Below are 19341 nucleotides of genomic sequence, written 5' to 3'. Positions count from 1 at the left end.
TTAAAGCAGTAGATTATAATCAGGGTGGGAAATGTTTAATATGTGTCCTCCTGAAAAGTATTTACCATCTTTTACATGGAAAAAAAAAAAAAAAAAAAAAACAGCTGGTATATTTTCACAGCATCTAGATTTATTTATGGTTTAAAGCCATAGAATTGTAATATTATTACTCCTTTCCCACCCTGGCAGAGAATAAACATGAATTCAGAAGCACAGTGGAGTGAAAACAAAGAAGAAAAGAGAGAAAAGGCAGCAGAGAAAGACAGAAAAGGTGAATACAGAGCTACAGAAGTGTTTATTGAGCATGCTACAGAGGTAAGCAGAGTACACACAAAATGAAATTAAACAACCATCAAACCTCCCAACTTTGTTAGAAAATTAATTTTTAATTGTGCCGCTTTCAAACTATACTGAATTTTACATTTCTAAAGATGTAAAAACTCAACTAATAGAAAATATACATGACCATTCTGTCTACATTGATAACAGAATCTATGAATCTTGAAACTAAGTACATCAATTTCAAAAAGTATTGGTCATTTAACAGAATCAACAATTCAGATTGACAAGAACTGTTCAAATTAATTTGACCTGTAGATTCTGAGCCATGTTTTTATTAAAGTCAGATCTATTCCTAAATACAAAATATTTTGAAGATTTATTAAAACTCAATATTACAATGCAAGGTAAATTAAGACTAAAGGCACATAAACTTTGGTCCCACCTGGTTGTCAGTTTTAAAAAACTGCCACAAAATTAATCTTCCTGCAAATTTTCGCAGTACACTTTCTTTGTCTTTGAAAAATACATGCACCAGTTCCTGAACTAGCTAGACCAGTCTGCACATGCTCAGAAATCCACAACCATATTCCAAATCTTAATTACAAACTAAGGATGGCAATATATATTTAAATGCACGTAAGTCATGTCAACTTCAAAAACATCTACGAAAAATATTCAGCCACAAACAAGACATTACTTAGTGCTGACATTTATATGATACGTCCCACAAGAGTGTGTACAAAAAGGTTAAGATTCCACAATGCTTTCCACATAGGGCTCAAACTTACAGAAATCACTTTGTTGTCTTAAGAAATTAATACTCTGCATCTTGTTAATTTTAACTAATGCCTACATTCATAACTGAATCTAGACCAGAATTGTGATAAAAAAGGCCAATGTTTTTTTTTAAAAAGCAATAAAGCCTAAAGTAGTAAAAACTAAAAATGCTGCTTTATTCATTCAATATCAAGAATCTTATTTGATTAAATAGAAAGAAATGTGATAAGCCAATAATTCAAAATAAGTTCCAAGCAGGAGAAACAAAAACTTAACCTTTTTACACACCCCTGCCTAAACATATTTTAATTCCCATATAACAATGTGCCCTAGACAACCAATTCCTTTTTTCTAGTAAATGCACAATAGCAACACTAGTTTTCCTTTTTAAGGCACGTATGTCAACTAAGTTGAAAAAATAAAGCAAAATTAAACTAAAATTTTAAACAGACAATAAAAATGGCTTCCTATAGAACAGATGAAATACAGCAGTTAATAACTCTGCCTTTACATATGCCATTTCATTTTATAACCAAGGAATGATAACAGCATGAAAAAAAAGAAAAAATGAAAAAAAAAATCAAACTCTGGTCCCCACTTTTCTGAACAGTCAATAGGTGATGACACTGAACAATGTGATTCACCCCCAATCTTCATCTCCCCTTTAAATTGTTGACTTGGAGAAAGACACTCTCAGATGATGGTTTTCACCAAGGTTATAATTATGAAGATCAATCAAGGCCTGAATAGCTTCTTCCACCGTTGCCATCTGAAGAAGAGCCATTTTGTGATCTCTTCTGAAACGAAATTATGAAATTAGATGCCTCATAAAAAGTCAGAATACTTAAATTCTGCCCATTTCAGATAAAAATTTCTAAAAGCAGACTAAAAACTACTTGAAAAAAATTTTTACTTCTATCAAGTCACTAATTTAAAAACAAGGAAGCTTGCTTACTGAAAAAACTTAAATGCCTTCACAGTGCCCCCAGTGTTAGCAAACAGTGTTCGCAGATCCTCTTCTGCTACTGAAGGACTAGGAAAAGTAAATGGGGGAAAAAAGTATTAAAAACATTAATAATAAATTCGATGTTTTATTAAAACAATATGTACATCCTTAATAAACGCTGGCTTAAATACTTACGGGATATTAGATAGGTGAAGGGTTGCAGAAGGAGGAAATATATTCTGAAAATTTTTCGATCCAGGTTTCTTAAAACGATGCAATGGGGAATTACCAAAATCTTTTGTTAGCCCTTGATCATCAAGTCCCTCTCGAGGTAGTTGTACAGTCTGATGTTTAGAGAGAGTAACACGAATAATTTTTCCATACATTTTCTGTCCATTAAGATGATTCATGGCTAAAAAAAAAAAAGTATTCCTATTAAAAAAACAATTTCAAAGTTCAAAATGAAAACAATTCTAAATTTAAAATAATTTACAACTATTTTCTTATTGTTTTAAAATAAACATGTATTTACCATAGCTACCAGTGATTAAGACAAATTCCATTTTAATCTCTACTAGACAAGACACGTGGCAAAAAAAAAAAAAAAAGTTTCTCTCATAGAACAAATATCAAGATTATAAATATTTATCTTTCTCAAGAATCCTGCTGATGCTTGCTAGGAGTAGTGGTGTAGCCTATAATCTCAGAAACTCAGGATGCTTAGGAGGATTATGAGTTCAAGGCTAGTCTTGGCAACTTAGTAAGGCTCTACCTCCAAAAAACAAAACAAATCAAAACAAAAAAAAAAAACCAAACAAACCCCAAAATGCAAAAAATAAAACCACCACCACCAAAGAAACAAACTAACAAAAAGAACCGAGGATATATCACAGTGTCACTGGGTTCAATACCCACTACCCACCAACATCTTGATGATAAATTACATTTTTAGTCTCCCAAGAAAGAAATTTAGTAGCCATTCTTAACTTTTTGTTCCTTCTGCTATCCTAATTACTAAATCCTTTACTAAGGTCTTTCCCCCCACCCCTTTGGTACCAGAGACCACTGAGACAGGGTCTTGCTTAGTTTCTTAGGGCCTTGTTAAGTTGCTGAGGTTAGCTCTGAGCTTGCAATCCTCCTGCCTCAGCTGCCTGAGCCACTAAGATTACAGGCATGTGCCACCATGCCCAGCTACTATGATATTCTTTCTCCTATTATCTCTCAAATTCATGTTCTATCCACTTTCTACTTTATACTGCCATTTAAACTTCATCTCCAATTGCTTTCCTGTTGAACATCTCTCTACTTTTCTCCAATTCATTCTATACACAAGGCAGCTAAATGACCTTCACAAATTACAAATGTGATCCCAGCATTATCAGCTTAAAACCCTTAGGAACAAAATATAAACTCATCCTTTAACACAGCCTGTATCTTTCCCTGTCTGACCCTTATATCTTCTAGCCTCTATGAATAGGTAGTTTTTTAATCTATGCAATTCTAATAACTATAGTGGTACTGGGAATAAAGTAGTAAGAAACCATCACAATCATCATGGAACTTGTGTTATACCTTAATATTACACTCCTTGTACTTTATGCTATAAATACCGAAAATATATATCCTGACACTAAGTGCTAGTTTTTCCTCACCTTTATTCTTGTATACATGCTGTTTTATTTTGTAACAATTTCCTATACTTTTTACTATTCCTCTTAGTCTACTCATTCTTCAAACTCACTTTTCCAAAAAGGGTTTTCCTTCATCCTTCAAAAAGATCCAGAAATTCACTAGATATTCCTTAGGTAATAGATAGTACCTTGTACCTTTTTTAAAGATCATCATAATTTACTGCAATTACATATATTTTCCTCCTTCAGACTGCAAGATACACAAAGACAGGACTCTGTCTTACCCTAGCACACAGAAGTATGCGAACACAGAATATTATATTGTTAGGGGTAAGGTAGGTGCGAATGGTGGGAACGTGAGGTTAAAGAGATTAATTTTATAAAATGGGTCCACTGCATTGACCCCCACAAGCTTTATTTTCAAAGACGCAATTTACTTGCAGCCCTGTCTGCCTTAAGTGGATAGGCTACACCCCATTCCTTAGCAAACTACCTATTATCTGCAGAAGAAATGCAGGCCTGAAATAATGTTGATAAGAGGAACCCACATTACTCTGACAGGGGAGACTTTTGTGACCCTTTTCACAGATTAGATCCAGAAACTCAGGAGATAATTCTTAATCATAAAATCTCTAAGAACTTATGATGAACATTCTACTTGGAAACTGGTCAGCATGGACCAAGATGACCTAGAGTTATCATGGCAGTGGGGACCCGAAAAGCTAATGTCATCCTGTTGCCAGTCAAAACGTCAGCAGGTGGGACCCTGTAGAAACTTCACTGTGATCCCCAATAAACTGGAAGACAGAAGAAGACCCACTTTCTCCCTTGATAGGGTCCTCCCCGCTTCCCTTTTCCTATCCCTTCAATAAACTCATGACTATTACTCTGAGCAACAGGTCTAAAATCTTCCTAACTTGATCGCAAGAACTGGGGTTTAAAGGGGGATCATCTTTATGCTGCCTCAGTCTCCCAGAAGACCTCAACTCTATAACAATATGACTACTTCTTAACATAGTTGTTGGGTTATTTTTAAAAGAAATGAATTGGTCTGATATTTTAAAAAAGTTATATATATTTTTTTTAAATTCAAATTAAAGGTCTGACTATAACCACACTGTATGAATAGCAGAGACAAAGGCAATGAACAAGAGTAGGAAAATGAGATCAGAATCTCTACTCTTTCTGTTTTTAACAATGGGAATCTTATAAAGTCTACTTGCAAAAAATATGGCATAAATAGATAAAGTAACGTGTTTCAGAGAATGGCATTTTTTTTCCCCTCTCTGGTAAGTACCTGGGATTAGGCAGTCAACCACTGAGCCACATCCCCAGCCCCATTTTGTATTTTATTTAGGGACAGGTCTTGAGTTGCTTAGCACGTGGCTTTGAACTCACAATCCTCCTGCCTCAGCCTCCCAAGCCACTGGGATTACAGGTGTGTGCCACTGCACCTGGCTGAGAATGGCATTATTGACTGAATATAGTTTTTTACCTTTTCCTTACAAGTCTGAAGAAGATGTTAGGGAATAATGAAAATTTAACACAAATTCATAAATAATAGGAGTTTACATAGAGCTTATTAAGAGTTCTCCCTTTATAATTCAAAATAAAATATGTATTGCTGCTCTCATTTTGTTGTTGTTGTTTATAGACACTTGTCTATTTTATTAGTCTTTTCAAAGACAATTTATGGTTTTGCTTTGCTGTCATCTGTACTACTAATTTCTAGTCTTTAATTTCTCACTTCCTTGGCACACCCTATTTTTTTGTTTGGAATTTGAGTGTGTTTTACAGGCACTGATGATATAAGCACATATTTTTATTGTCATTTACCTCAAGAAAGTAAAATTTATCCTAGCAGCAATGAGAATAAGAAATTATTTATCAATACTTATAGTCCAAAAATTATAAGTCAAAACTTTACTGTCAATATCTGGTAACATTGGGGATAAATGATTTACATATGTAAGTACTAAATGGACTAAAATGTGGCCCCCATTCCCAGTCAATGCATATGTGGAAGCCCTAATTTCTAATGACAATCTATAAAGGCAGGACCTTTAAGGAAGTTATGAAGGTTAAATGAGGTCATCATGGTGGGGCCCTAATTCAATAGGACTGGTATCCTCACAAGAGAAGTTGAACTCTCATTATGCTTACACAATGAAAAGTCCATGTAAGAACACAGGCAGAGAGCTACAAGCCAAGAGAGAGTCTTCAAAATCCAAATCTGCTAGCACCTTGAGATCTGAAACTTTAGTATTTAAAATTCATGAGGAAATAAATTTTGTTTAAGCTACAAAGCACACTATTTTGTTCTGTAGCCTAAGCAGACCAATGTAAGTATGATAAAAATTAAAATCTACACATTAAAAAAAAAAAAAAAGCGCTGGGGATATAGCTTAGTTGATAGAGTGCTTGCCTTGCAAGCATAAGGCCCTGGGTTCAATTCCCAAGAGCAGCAGCAGCACCACCACCACCACCACCACCAACAACAACAACAACAAATTCAGAAGTTACTTCTTTAAATTTTCCCTCAAATGATTCGGCATTCTTTATATAAGTGAATTTAATGCCACCCAAACCTCAAACAGTAATTTTAAAAACATGAAATATTTGAGAATGATATGTTGATTATGAAGCACTGTCAAATGCTACTTTCAAGTGTATATTTAAAAAATGGTAATAATCACCCTCACCAGAATACAGAAGTATACACAAACTGAGGAGGGGGAAACAATACACTAAACATCTATGACATAAACAGCTCTTTTTTATCTTTCCTTTAAGACAGATATTGTGATTTTAAAACTGGAGAGCCAGATGGATAATTTCATATCTTATATGAAATACCAAAACCACCGCCAAGAAACACTAAGTTCAAACTTAACTGTTTGAAATTCAAACTTTTCTGATTTTAATGGCTGAAATTGGTCAAGTGTATCATATTCACCCCCAAGTGTCACACAAATATAACAGCAAAAACACACTATTCCTTACTTCCAAAATAGTAAATTTCAAAAATTAACAATGTGAACACAACCAGTCTGAGGCAGCAATGTCCCTGAAACTCAATAAATCCAATTATAAACTAAAAACTTGGTAAAATTTATAGTCAATCACATTTTGAATATATAGTTGTATTTCAGATTTATGTGATTTGATTTGTGTGTGAAGTCCAAAAAAATATAATTTAAAATAAATTATTATCTAAGCAATGATGTACATGTAATTTGACTAAAGTACAATTTAATATTCTCAAAGACACAGGTTTAATATTCCCATTGACAGAGGTTTTTCATTTTGTAAGAACTTGGTAACCCTGAAAGACACATTCCAGGTGACCTTTTCCATTTCTAAGTTTAGCCAAATACAGCTTCTAATACACAGAATAGCCAGAAATAAAAACTACTAAGAATCATCATCAATATAAAAGTTGCAATTCTTGGGCTGGGGATATAGCTCAGTGGTAGAATAGTTGTCTACAATGTGCAAGGGTCTGGGTTCAATCCCCATCTAGCACCACATAAAGAGAGTAGAAGAGTGTTAAATAATTCTTGCAATTTTGGAGCTAAAATATTTTCCCAATATAACTGCTTGAGAAATGATAGGAGGAAAACAGAAAAATACCAATATACTCATCATGTACAAATAATCACATTAAAATATGAAAATTAAAATGACATTTTGAGCCTTGGCCATTAAAAAACAAACAAACAACAACAATAACAACAACAACAACAATTTCTTACTGATGTAAAGGCATTTAATTTTACTCTGATTTGTAAAATTAAATGTTTTAATTTGGAATTGAAAACATATAAACATGTAGTTTAATCTTACCAAGTTGTGATTGGTTTCCATCAGCCATCTGTATTAGAGCACTGTCTTTCTTATTGTACAAAATCTTCACGCGCTGCACATCTCCATAAACACCTTTTTTGGAGCCACAGAGAGGTAATCCAAAAATGGAATTAATTTTACGTGCAAGGCAGCTAACAACTAATCTTTCTGACATATCAATGAAACATTCAGACATCAACATGATCACTCATTCAATCTCATCATTCTCACAAATGAATAAAGAAGATCAAGATTTTGAACAGTGAATTTTGAAAAGAATAATTTTTGATAAACCCTCAAAGCTATGTGAATGATATTAAATTAAAGACCATGCAAAATAAATCAGCATGCATTAAAACAAATTTTGTGTCTATGGAGAGTTTTAAATAGCAAAGAAAAATAGCAAAAGATTTACTATTCAACTTTAAGCCAAAGTGCTAGCTACAAATAAGAATTAAGGTGAAACAAAAATCAAATCAATAATAAAAGTATAGTGCTAACAATAACATACCGAAGAGGGTAAACAGACTTTGGGGCGTAACCATCTTTAGAAGGAGAGAAGAGCAAGCAGCGTAAGACAAGAAGAGAGAAGAGTCGAGGAAGAGCGGAGATGAACAGATCATCCATAACGAAGGGTGGTTCCCGCAGAATGGTGAGGTGGTCATGGATCATGGTTCAAGGCGGTTAATTGGGGCAAGTTGGTCCGAGGAACATTTGTTCAAGCACAGAAGCATGAACATAGGGAATGGAGACAGGGAATGAAGACAAGGACAAGGAAAATAAAGGATAAGACAGGGAAGGGAATGGGCATTTGGGAAAAGACAAGGAAAGGGAAGGTGAACACACAGGGAAAAGGATGAAATGGGGAAGGGAAACAGCAATGCAGAAGAAAAAAATAAGGAATTGGGGAACAAAAAAAAAATAAAATATAGGTCAGTACATAGGAAATGCAGGAATTTGGTCAGAAAATGGTTGGTTTATGTACTGTACAAGAAAAACTGAGTAAAATGTAGTCATCCAAGACAAATATGGGTAAAGTACATCTATATCAAAGAGTAAATTACAGCATTTCATCTCAACATAGGGAAGGAGAGCATGCATAGGAATTTTAAACTTTGAACTTTAACTGCATAAGCATGGCTGGTTATGAAATGCAGGCAAAAGTCTTAAAATAAAAACAAAGGTACTCTGATTCAAACATTTTAGCATGCAGAACTGTGAATGATAACAGTATTAAATGATAAAATAAGCTTAATGTTCATATTAACAGAGGCCAATTAAAAATGAAAAAGTATTCAAATTAGACATCATAAACTGATAACACTTAGCTTCCCACATTTCATACCAGCTCTCATAGCAATCAAAATAAAATATACCAGACATAAAATGTACAACTACAGAAAATAACAGCAATTTTATTTAACAAGAAAGGGGTGGGGGATAAAAGTTGAAAATATTTTTAGAAGACAATGACTAATAACTGCAAAGAAAAAATTACTAAGAAAGACTGGAAGAGTGCCTCGTCAAGATCTTTGGAAGAACCTTCAAAGAAAAATGTATTAGAGTAGTTCACATAAAATAAGATTTAAAAAAAATGCAATGACACATAAGCATGAAATGAACAAGCAAATAATTAGAAAAGGCAAAGAGCAAAACTGTTTTACAGTTAAATTTGCAAATTAGATCATATTTGCATTTGAGAACAACAAAAAGATAAAAAGCCAAACTACGGTACTTCACCATATTTTTCTTAGGAAAAATAGGTAGTTAGGTTAAAAATATATACATATATAAAGAGATATGACTGTCTAAGGAAATAAGTATTACCTAAACAAATACATAGATTTTATTCAGAAATAGAAACACAGAAAATATTTTGGCTAATGAATGTACATAAAAAGAAAGGCAAGTGCAAAATGAAATAAACATGAAAAACTTTCACAAATGAAATGGAGTTAAAGAATAAACATTAGAAAATTATTTTACTAACCTCTTCATTTAAATTGCTAACCAACAGGACTGTATTGCCACCAGCTGAGACTCCAGGCATACCCACTCGGCCAGCAGCAGCTGCAGCAGCTGCTGCAGCAGCATTTGGAATAGCCAAAGGACTCAGAGCTCCTGGAACAGCTGCAACAGGAAGCCCTAATTTTAAAATAAAGCATATTTTACGAAACACACACAAGTCGTTTACAAAAACCAATTTAAGCACGATGGCTGCATGGCTTATGGCAGCTGACCGTTCCAAAAGGTTCCTGAAAGTTAATTTTCATGTTTAGCAAAATGGTGTGGTGATATGTAGTAAAGTAACTGATTTCAACATCCTCATTAATTATTAGAACTAGGGTACATACCTGTATTGTTAAAAAAATTAAATATATAACATTCCACCATCCTATGGAAAAGCAAACAAAGTATGAGGAATGTATTTTCAAGTCGGAGACTTGAAAAATTCACTTCCCTGGTTTATAGTGAGAAGTATAAAAAATACCGTTCTCAATATAACACCTATCCTTTTTCTACAGAGCTACTGCCTTCATAAACTCACACCTGAAATCAGTTTCTGCCTACAACACAAATGCAGTAAGTTCTTCAGTTCCAAAAGACAATGTTACCCTAAGCATTTAATTCATCCAAATGACTTAAAAGACAATCTTAGCAAACTTGTCTTCATTTCACACTCAAGTAGTTATAATAAATATAAGTTTCTCAAACAAGGCTCTCCCAGTAGAGAGAACAAATTTCATTCTATTATAGACTTTGCTTCCAACCTAATTTCTATGGTCCTAGTTCCTAATTTCTATGGTCCTAGTTTCCCATCTGTTGTCTTTTTTAAAAGTCATCCCTTTTGACTTTTTAAGAATTCCCTTAAGCACTCTTTGAAGAATACTTTCATCCTTAAATTCTTACATATCAAATTTACAAAAAAATTTATTATTATTATTTTTTACCTCCCCATGATAAAGGGACATTCCAAATGATGTTGACCTCATGACATACCTGGGTGGAACTGGCCCTTAGCACGGTCGTTCCATTAGTTCACCTTTTATTCCTTCTTCTCTTTCCAGACTTCTGTGCATTTCATAAGGATCTGCTGTTACCTTTAGTTCGGAGATCTTATTCAAGTTTTACATCATTTTACAGAAACTAGTATGACCTTTCACTGGCAGTGTGAAGAGTTCTTTGAGATTCACAATTCTTACCTAAGTTTCTGACAAAAATTTTTCCCTCTTGTTATCTCTCAATTGCACCTTTATCCCTCCTAAGTACTCTGTAAGTGGAAAGATGTTTCTCAATTTATACTCTTGCTCTAGATGAATATATTTTACAGTTTTTGCCCACAGCATTTTTAGAACTCCCTTTCCTTCTTGTTTTCTTCTTTTGACTCTCCTTTCTGTTTTGAAAATTTTCCAATATATAAGTGAAGAGAGACTAGAATGAATCCCTATGTACCATCTCCCAAGTTTAATAATTATCACTTCAGGGACGATCTTGTTTCACCTACTCACCTATTTTATTTTTAAAGTAAATCCCAGAGATATGAATCTTATTTTAAAATAGAAAATTCACATTTTTATATTAAAAGTAAAGTCAAGATTTGGATGGTGGGAAAAAATAAATAAAAACAGAAAATTCTCATGATTAATATTTACTAATGCACATCAGTCTTCAGTGCTTTTCTGGATCCATGAGTGAGGATCCTTTTAACCAACTACTGTATTATATTACTAAATTCTCCATATTAAATACTATAGTTATTATTAAATTTCACAAGCAGTTTCCACTTAATAATGAATATTTTCATTTTTTGCCAAGATACATACATATAAAGATACACTTCTAATTCTTAAGTAAACACTCACACTTAGTAATCTTTTTCTTGCATTCTTTTGGAAAGGGACCTCTCCACGCTTTTTTTTAAACACTATTTTGGTACTTCAGACAGCTCTGGCCAAATGCACACAGTATTCAACTTAAGTTGACAACACAATTATTTAATAGTAGTGGAAATTCCAGATGTAGTCATTAATATATTGTCAAATCATTTCTTTGTTTTCCTGCCTTTAATTGGCTCTTAGTAGGAAAAAAAAAAAGTAACTTAAAATTCAGTTAAATTCTATGGTCTTTATGAGATCCAAAGTTGATAGCAAAAAAAATCAAAAAACAAAACCACCAACTGCAATACATGGCATGCAAAAAAAAAAAAAAAAAGTTCAGTATCAAATCTCAAATTCTCTCTGCTTCACATGTGTGAGGCAAGTGCTCAACCTATAACCACTTTCCTACGATAAAAACAAAAAATCTATTTCATTTTGGACAGACATGACATGATTCACAGGGTCCACTAACCCAGAAAAACTTAACTGAAGAATTAGACAGATGGGTACCCAGATTAAAATAACTTCTGAATTCCTAGAATTTTCTTGACTCATACTATTTCCTATTTATTTAAAATACTCTATCTCCTGTTTATTTACTGGAATTGTTTTGAACTTTGTATCCCACAGTGAAGAAGTTTTGAAACTTTTCTTTGTCAGAAGCCCTTCTACACTTTCAAAAATTACTGAGGATCACAAAGAGCTTTTGTTTATTGGGGTTATATCTAGTGACACCTATCATAATAGAAATTAAAAATTAAAACCAAGAACTTCTTTTTAAAGATCACACATCCTATTGACCTTCCGGGTAATACAGAATATTCCACCATGAGCAAGAAAATAAAAGTGAAAAATGCCAGATACATTTTGTACTATGAAAATAGTTTTGACTTAGTGGACCCTATGAGAAGGCATCAGGGACTTCCAAGGATCTCTAGATAACATTTTGCAAATATTGGTATACTTGGCATGGTGCTTTGTATAAAAGAATTCCTAAAAAAAAATACAAACAAATTTTAAAAATGAATTTAACTCACTTCAAAGAAAAGAAAATGCTGTAATATATGACATTTTTAAAAATGTTAAGGTACATACTTAAATTATACATTACTGGCACTTGCAAAATTTATAGTTCTAAGTCCTTGTTGACTTTTCAAAAAAAATCACAAATACATATTACATACAAAATTCTATAAAAATTCAATCATCTAAATATATAATTTTTGTGAAAAACTGATACATTTCTATCATGTCAATCAAATTAAATAATCTAATTAGAGATTATTTAATTTACCAATAAATTCAAATATGGTAGAAAACTTGCTAAAAAACACTTAATATTTAAAAAATAATTTCTTAAAATGTGTTTTTGTCTTGCGATGTGGGTTGTTATAATGGAGATAACTTGGTGGTACAGTATTATTTAGAATATCAAGTCTTAACATGACAAAATTATTATTGGGATAAAAAAATTAATAATTAAAATGAATTTAACATGGCAAGTAGGAACCCCCCCTTTTTAGTATGGAAGACATAAAAGATTAAAAAAAACAAAAACATTCTTGCCAAAAGGAAAAAAAAATGCTGAAAAGCTGTATTCTAACAAATGATAATGTTCTTTAGCAAAAAGACTGGCAACTATCCAATAAAGAAAAGCTGAGACTCAACAGATGCAATTTACTTCCCTCTAATAAGGAGGTAATAAAAATCTTAACCAAAAAGTGGAATTAAGCTGGGACACTCCCACTGTTGTTACAAACACTAATTCATAGTCCCCCACTTTTTTCTTTATTACCTTTCTTGCCCACCATGATACTATGTAAGGTGATCTGTTACATCAAAGGATCTTTCTATATTTCAAACAGTCTGTACTAGAGTGTTCTTTAAGAGACAAGGGGCAGTTACCATCTGCTTTTTCCCCCCAGCATCTGCTCTTAATGCCAGTAATACGTTTTTTTTCCTTATTATTTCCTTCTCTGAGCTGGTAACTTAGAAGAAAACATACACTACCTTTATAAAGTTTTAAATCACTAGGGTAGTTTAAAATTTTACTGGACTTTTAAAGCCTCTGAGGATAAGTAATATACTCTTCTCTGAAAAATTATTGTTAATCAGATAAATAAAACACATTATACTTAATCTAAATTATGTTTGTTGCAATGAAAATATAAAAACCAACTAGTATGTAATCCCAGCAACTCAGTCCAAGGCCAACATGGTCAATTTAGTGAGTCCTTGTCTCAAAATTTTTTTTAAAAAGTGCTGGGAATCATTCAGTGGTAGAGGACTCCTGAATTTAATCCCCAGTACTGGGGGTGGGGGATATAAAAACCTACAAAATACTTCATGATGTTCTATTCTTATTATAATAAATTCTGCAAAGAATTCTGCACTGTATTTTTCATGTAAATGTGAACTTCTAAGTATAACAATAATTTTACCATTTCACTTTGTCAAAGCTGTATAAAACATCATACACGTACACACACAGAGACTGGCTCCCAATATAGTATTTTTAGTTATAAAAATCATAATTGCAATGATTTGCATTTGTAGCTAAGTATTAATCCATTTTCTGTTACTATAATCAAGTACCTGAAACTAGGTACTTACATTTTTTAAGTTCAGTTTTGGAAGTTGAAAGTCACATACCAGGCAAGCTCCATCTGTCTGGCCTCTGGTTATAGCTCCCCTGGCCGTGTTATAACATGGTGAATGGCATTAAGATGAGAGTGCATGCAAGGAGATATCACATGGCAAGATACTAATGAAGCCAAAAGTCAGCAACTGGGAAGTAGCCAGTCCATAGTTCATCTCTTAAGAATCAGAGTACCATAAGAACTACATCAATTCCTTCAGAGGGCAATACCTTCACTGACACAACAACCTCCACTAATCTCTCTCTCTTAAAGGTCACACCACCTGTTAACATTCCCACCACTGGGGACCAAATTTCCAACACACAAACCCTTGGTGGACAAATCATATCCAACCATCACTAAGGCAGAAGGTATGCTGGAAAAACCACTATTTACATATATTGATGATGAGAGATCAAAATGCCTGTTCTACTCCCAGGACTGTTATAAGGACAAAATAACATTGAAGAGCTTTTTTTGTAAATTGCCACATGCTGAAGAAAAAAGTACCACAGGGATCTTTTCCACATAAAATGATCTTCATTAGCTAGGCCACCCAGATATTCTGAGTGACGTAAAAAATTATAAAGTTTTCATGTTAGTTCTGATATTGTAGCATTACTAACCTTTCTTCCACTCAAAACTGATGATAGGGGTTGGTAGAGCAACTCAGTGGTAGAGCAACTGCCTAGTATGTTTAAGGCATTGGGTTCAATTCTCAGCACCTCATGTAAATAAATAAATTAAATAGAGATCCATTGGCAACTAAAAATAAAATTATAAACTGATGACAGCCACACAGTCATACATTGGACAGAAGGGATATAATTTAGCTATCCCTCTTTCTTTAAAGTCATATTTCACTGAAACACATAAGCATCCTTAAGTCTACACATTTTAACTAAAGAATTAAATGAGTTTTACTAATTTATTTCAAACCATTGACAATTTTTAATTGTGATTTCTAATTAACTTTATTTGAAAGTATTATATTTACAGAAAAATTAAAGACATTATGAAGTTTCTATAGAATTTGGGCACCAAATTTTCCCTTACAACATCATAGATTGGCATGGAATAGTTGGTACAATTAATCAGCCAATATATATTTACTGAAGTCTACACTTCATTCATATTTCCTTACTTTACACCTAATATTCTTGTTTTTCTAAAATTCCATATCATATTTTGTTATGTTTCCTTAAGCAACTCTTAACTAATAAATGTTTACCCTGTGATTTTTAAAAATGAAGAATTTTATTTTTAATCCTTGCACTTGCCATTCTAAAACTTCCATCCAAAGTTAATTACATAATTTCTTTTAATCATTCTTCGCTTCCCTGATCAAGACATCTGGTAGTTAATAATCTTTATTACTTCTGTCCAGAACACCACTGGTGGTGGAACTCCAAAAGCCCCATCTAACTCTTTAAGTATGGAGTCCTAGATATGAAAGGCAATTCTTATGACATTTCATGTATTGGAAGTAAAAATTTGTTTTTTAAAAAATGATAATTTTGATTATTTCCTGAAACAATCCATTCCTCATTTTCCACAACCTTCCCATCAATACCTATTTTGTTCTCTGAAATCCACTCTCTTTTCTATCATTACCAACTATATTTTGCATTACAAGTTTGCTTTGTAATTCAAAATACAGTAAAATTTGTCATAATGGAAAAACCTCAATAAAGCCTCAAAATCAATTTATCTCCCTAAACCTTTCCCCAAAGGGAAGAAAAAGAATGCTTTATTCATCAATATTACCACCCAATATTACTTTCAGAACTGCTATTCTATAATTATCAATAAGATAACTTTGTCTATATAAACATGATTTAAAAAAATCCCACTAAGACTCACAATGGTCCTTAAGAGTATCTCTTATTTTCTAATCCTCAAAATTTCTACTGTATTTTTGATCCAATCTAATAAAATAAATTCAAGGACTTAAGTTAGCTTCAGAAACAAATACTGGCTATCATGTTGCAAGCATCATTACAAGCCAAGCACTGTGCAAAATTCTTTGCACATATTAACACATTTAATTCCCACAACAACCTTAGATGACAGGGATTATGATCCTATCTATTATAAATGTGAAAGTTGAGATAATGAAGGCAAACCAGATTTTGAACTCTGGAAAGTTGAAACTGAAGCCTATAATTATGCATACTGCCTGGCTAGAAACATTTCCCTTTGGGTAACACTTAATTCCGAAACTACTAACCCATTTCTCCTTCCTTTCTGTGGCATATTTCTTCATACAATACTAGGTACTTTTTAAGAATCATATTTATATCCTTACTCTCTTGCAATTTGATATCCAATTATGATAATTGCTGGATTAAATGGTCACTTCTAATTTTAATCATATTTGTTTGAGCCTTCAATATCATACCTGTGGCCTCTGAATTCATAACCTCACAGAACTCTTAAGTTCTAGACAAAATTTCATATGGTCTGGTGGAGTTCTCTACATTTCATAAATAATCATATCAAATGCCATATGGTGTTACTTTTATATTTAATGTTGCCCATATTTATAGCAACATTGTTTTCTCATTTCCTACTTCTACTTTAGATTCACAATTATATCTTACTTAGACCAACAATCTCTGATCTAGTAATCCCAGTCTCATTTTCAACTAACAGCCTGGAATCACTGTTGGTGTATTAAAACTGAACTGATCAGTTTTACTCAACTGCTTAAAAACAGCTGATGATTATTCACAGCAAAAGTTCTTAGCCAATTTTTTCGTCAGTTACTCCTCTGATCTGGTGAAGGCCAAATACCTTAGACTTAGTACATGCTGTCATGAGATGTTTACAGATATGCTGAAGCTCTCATCATTTGATCTTTAAAGACACTAGTAATTCCAGTATAAAATTCACATTTCTTGGATAACATTGTTTCTAAGATCTTGTCCCACATAATTCTTTGTAGCATCACTACCTTTCACATTTTTCCAATTATCCTATGCATCACTCATAACATTTGCCAGTCCTAAAATATGACCTTTACTGTTACATATGATGCGTTTCTGACCCATAAAACCCTCACAATTTCTCCTTTCGATGGAAAAAACACTCATTGTGTTCTAATACAATACTTATACTATGTATTATTTCAGTTTGCCTCTGCTACACTCATTTAATGCTTTCACCAGAATGCAAGTTTTGAAAACAGAAGCATTATTATTATTCTGTGTCCCTGCAGTACCTAGAAGTGTTCAAATAGTGTAATGAATGAATTATCCAGGATGCCAATGAGGAGAAGCAGAATCCTTCTAGAAATATGAAATATACATGGCAATTACTTAAGAAGGGCATGAGAAAATCTGGAAAAGCGGGGAAAACAGGAAGGGTATTCACAGAAGGAATGGGGAAACAATGCCTCTTCTAAATTAAGAACAAGACCCAAGTGAAATAAATAAAAAGGATTAGAAATAAAAGGTAAAAAAATCTCAGGGGGAAAAAAAATCAAGAATGTCATCCAAATAAAATGTCCTATCCGTATCTTATAATTTTGTAGAGTATCTTTAGAGTTGATAGTGAAAATCTCATGTATAGTTTTTACTTCTTTGGATAGAGACCCATTTTATACTGAAGTCATAAACACTGTTTTACTTCTACTAAATGCAGAAACAGCAGTAATTTACTTCTTTAGAATTTTTTTCTTTGATTTAGCCATCCCATATAAAATTATCAACCCTTAAAAACAAATTTCTTCAAAATAAAATCTACAATCTGATTGTATTTAATACTATCTTCTGTATCCAAGGGCTAAAGTTGATTATCTCAGAATTCAAGGTATTTGGCCTTAAAGTACTAAGTGTAGGGTGAATATAAGAGAGGGTTTTCAAATATCTGACAAGACTGTCATGGGCAAAGTAAAGGAAGGTAGATACAAGATTAATAAATAGAAGAAATTTCTTAAAACTACAGCTGAGAACAATATAATAAGAAAGATCATTAAGGGCTGGGGTTGTTCAGTGGTAGAGCACCTGCCTAGCACATGTAAAGCACTGGATTTGATTCTTAGCACCACATAAAAATAAATAAAATAAAGGTATTATGCTCTATCTACAACTAAAAATAAAATTTAAAAAATCTGAGAATCTAAAAAATAAAAAAATAAAAGAAAGATGATTAAGAACTTCATGAAAAAATTCTACGTGGGATAGTCAAAAGAATGCTTATGAATAACATTTTTGTCCTATAGTAATGGCATATTATTCAGAACATGGTCAATAAGTAAGACCGAATTGATGTAATAACTTTTATCTTCTACTGTTTACATTATGGCTGCAGTCCATAATACTTCATAAGTACTCAACTACCCCACTTCTTAGAAACTGGTATATACGTATTCTCATGACTCTTTTCATTGGGATTTCCTTTTAGGATAAAGTACTTAATTGCCTACATCACATTAGTTAACTGAAAATAGCCTTAACTAAAATTTATGAAAATACCAACCAGTATTTCCATTCTTTCTAAGCTCTGAAGCTACTGAAAGGTTCATTAAAAAAAATTAGCAACAGAATCATTGATGAATAGTGAAACTCTGCATAGCCTCAAATTTATTAATATCTAAAAGACAACAATGAACCTTATTTCCTTAAAATATATAAGCTTTACCTATATCCATTTCAAAAGCTATATGGTACTATTACCTAACTGCTACATTCTAGCATTTGTGGTTCTAGCATTTGTCTAGCATTATAGTTGTTCTTCTTCTCATTATTCCAAAATGAGGAAATATAAAAGCACACATACAACAATGTTCAACAAAAAGGTGTTTTTCTGTACATCTTATAGAATCATATTAAAAATGACTAAATATGCACAGACTACACATATACACCTATAGGGGGAAAAAAAAATCTAAAGGATGTTAACTCTTTTACTGAATAATTCAGTCATAGATGGAGGCTATTTTCTTTTCATAATTAGCTGTTAAGAAATAACCTACTGGTGTTTACTAAGAAAATTTCATACTTTCTGGTTTTTTATTTAATGGGAATGAATTTCTTTGAGAAACCTGTCTAAATTTTAATTAACTCTGTTTAGTCCTTTATCCTCTTCCCTTCCATTTATGGGCAGCTGAGGTAGGATAATTACATACAATAATAATAAAATTTCAAAATAATAAATGAAAAAATAAAATTGTTCACTTCTAGGCTAAGATCACCATCTCAACCACTCTGGGGCTACCAGAACCTGGGAACAATGAACAGATTATGAAATTTAAAGCAGACATGGGAAAGAATCAATGCTTTACCCATCATAAACTGTTTTAAATATTTAACCAAAAATAAAAGCTGGACACAATTTGT

The 19341-nt window shown here is 32.6% G+C and overlaps 1 protein-coding gene across 5 annotated transcripts in view; it reads right to left on the bottom strand.

The window, feature by feature from the left end:
- Positions 1–366: 366 nt before the first annotated feature.
- The window catches only part of Ptbp2 (polypyrimidine tract binding protein 2), a 71082-nt gene continuing 52107 nt past the window's right edge, over positions 367–19341 (bottom strand). For 2 of the 5 annotated variants that reach the window (XM_046462277.2, XM_046462316.2), the window contains exons 9-14: positions 9473–9627; positions 7994–8027; positions 7483–7575; positions 2201–2417; positions 2015–2092; positions 367–1856 (exon numbers count right to left, since the gene is read on the bottom strand). In XM_046462277.2, coding sequence (XP_046318233.1) covers positions 1724–1856; positions 2015–2092; positions 2201–2417; positions 7483–7575; positions 7994–8027; positions 9473–9627 — 710 coding nt within the window. In that variant the 3' untranslated portion in view covers positions 367–1723. The remainder of the gene's footprint in view (positions 1857–2014; positions 2093–2200; positions 2418–7482; positions 7576–7993; positions 8028–9472; positions 9628–19341) is intronic. The other 3 variants (XM_046462286.2, XM_046462298.2, XM_046462305.2) reach the window with 3 other exon arrangements.

The sequence above is a fragment of the Marmota monax genome, unplaced genomic scaffold (genome assembly GCF_021218885.2).
Source record: "Marmota monax isolate L192 unplaced genomic scaffold, Marmota_monax_Labrador192_F-V1.1 WCK01_AAM20220418_F8-fsc00070, whole genome shotgun sequence".
NCBI lineage: Eukaryota > Metazoa > Chordata > Mammalia > Rodentia > Sciuridae > Marmota > Marmota monax.
The sequence above is the reverse complement of the archived record's forward strand: the minus strand, read 5'-3'. Positions and strand labels throughout refer to the sequence as shown.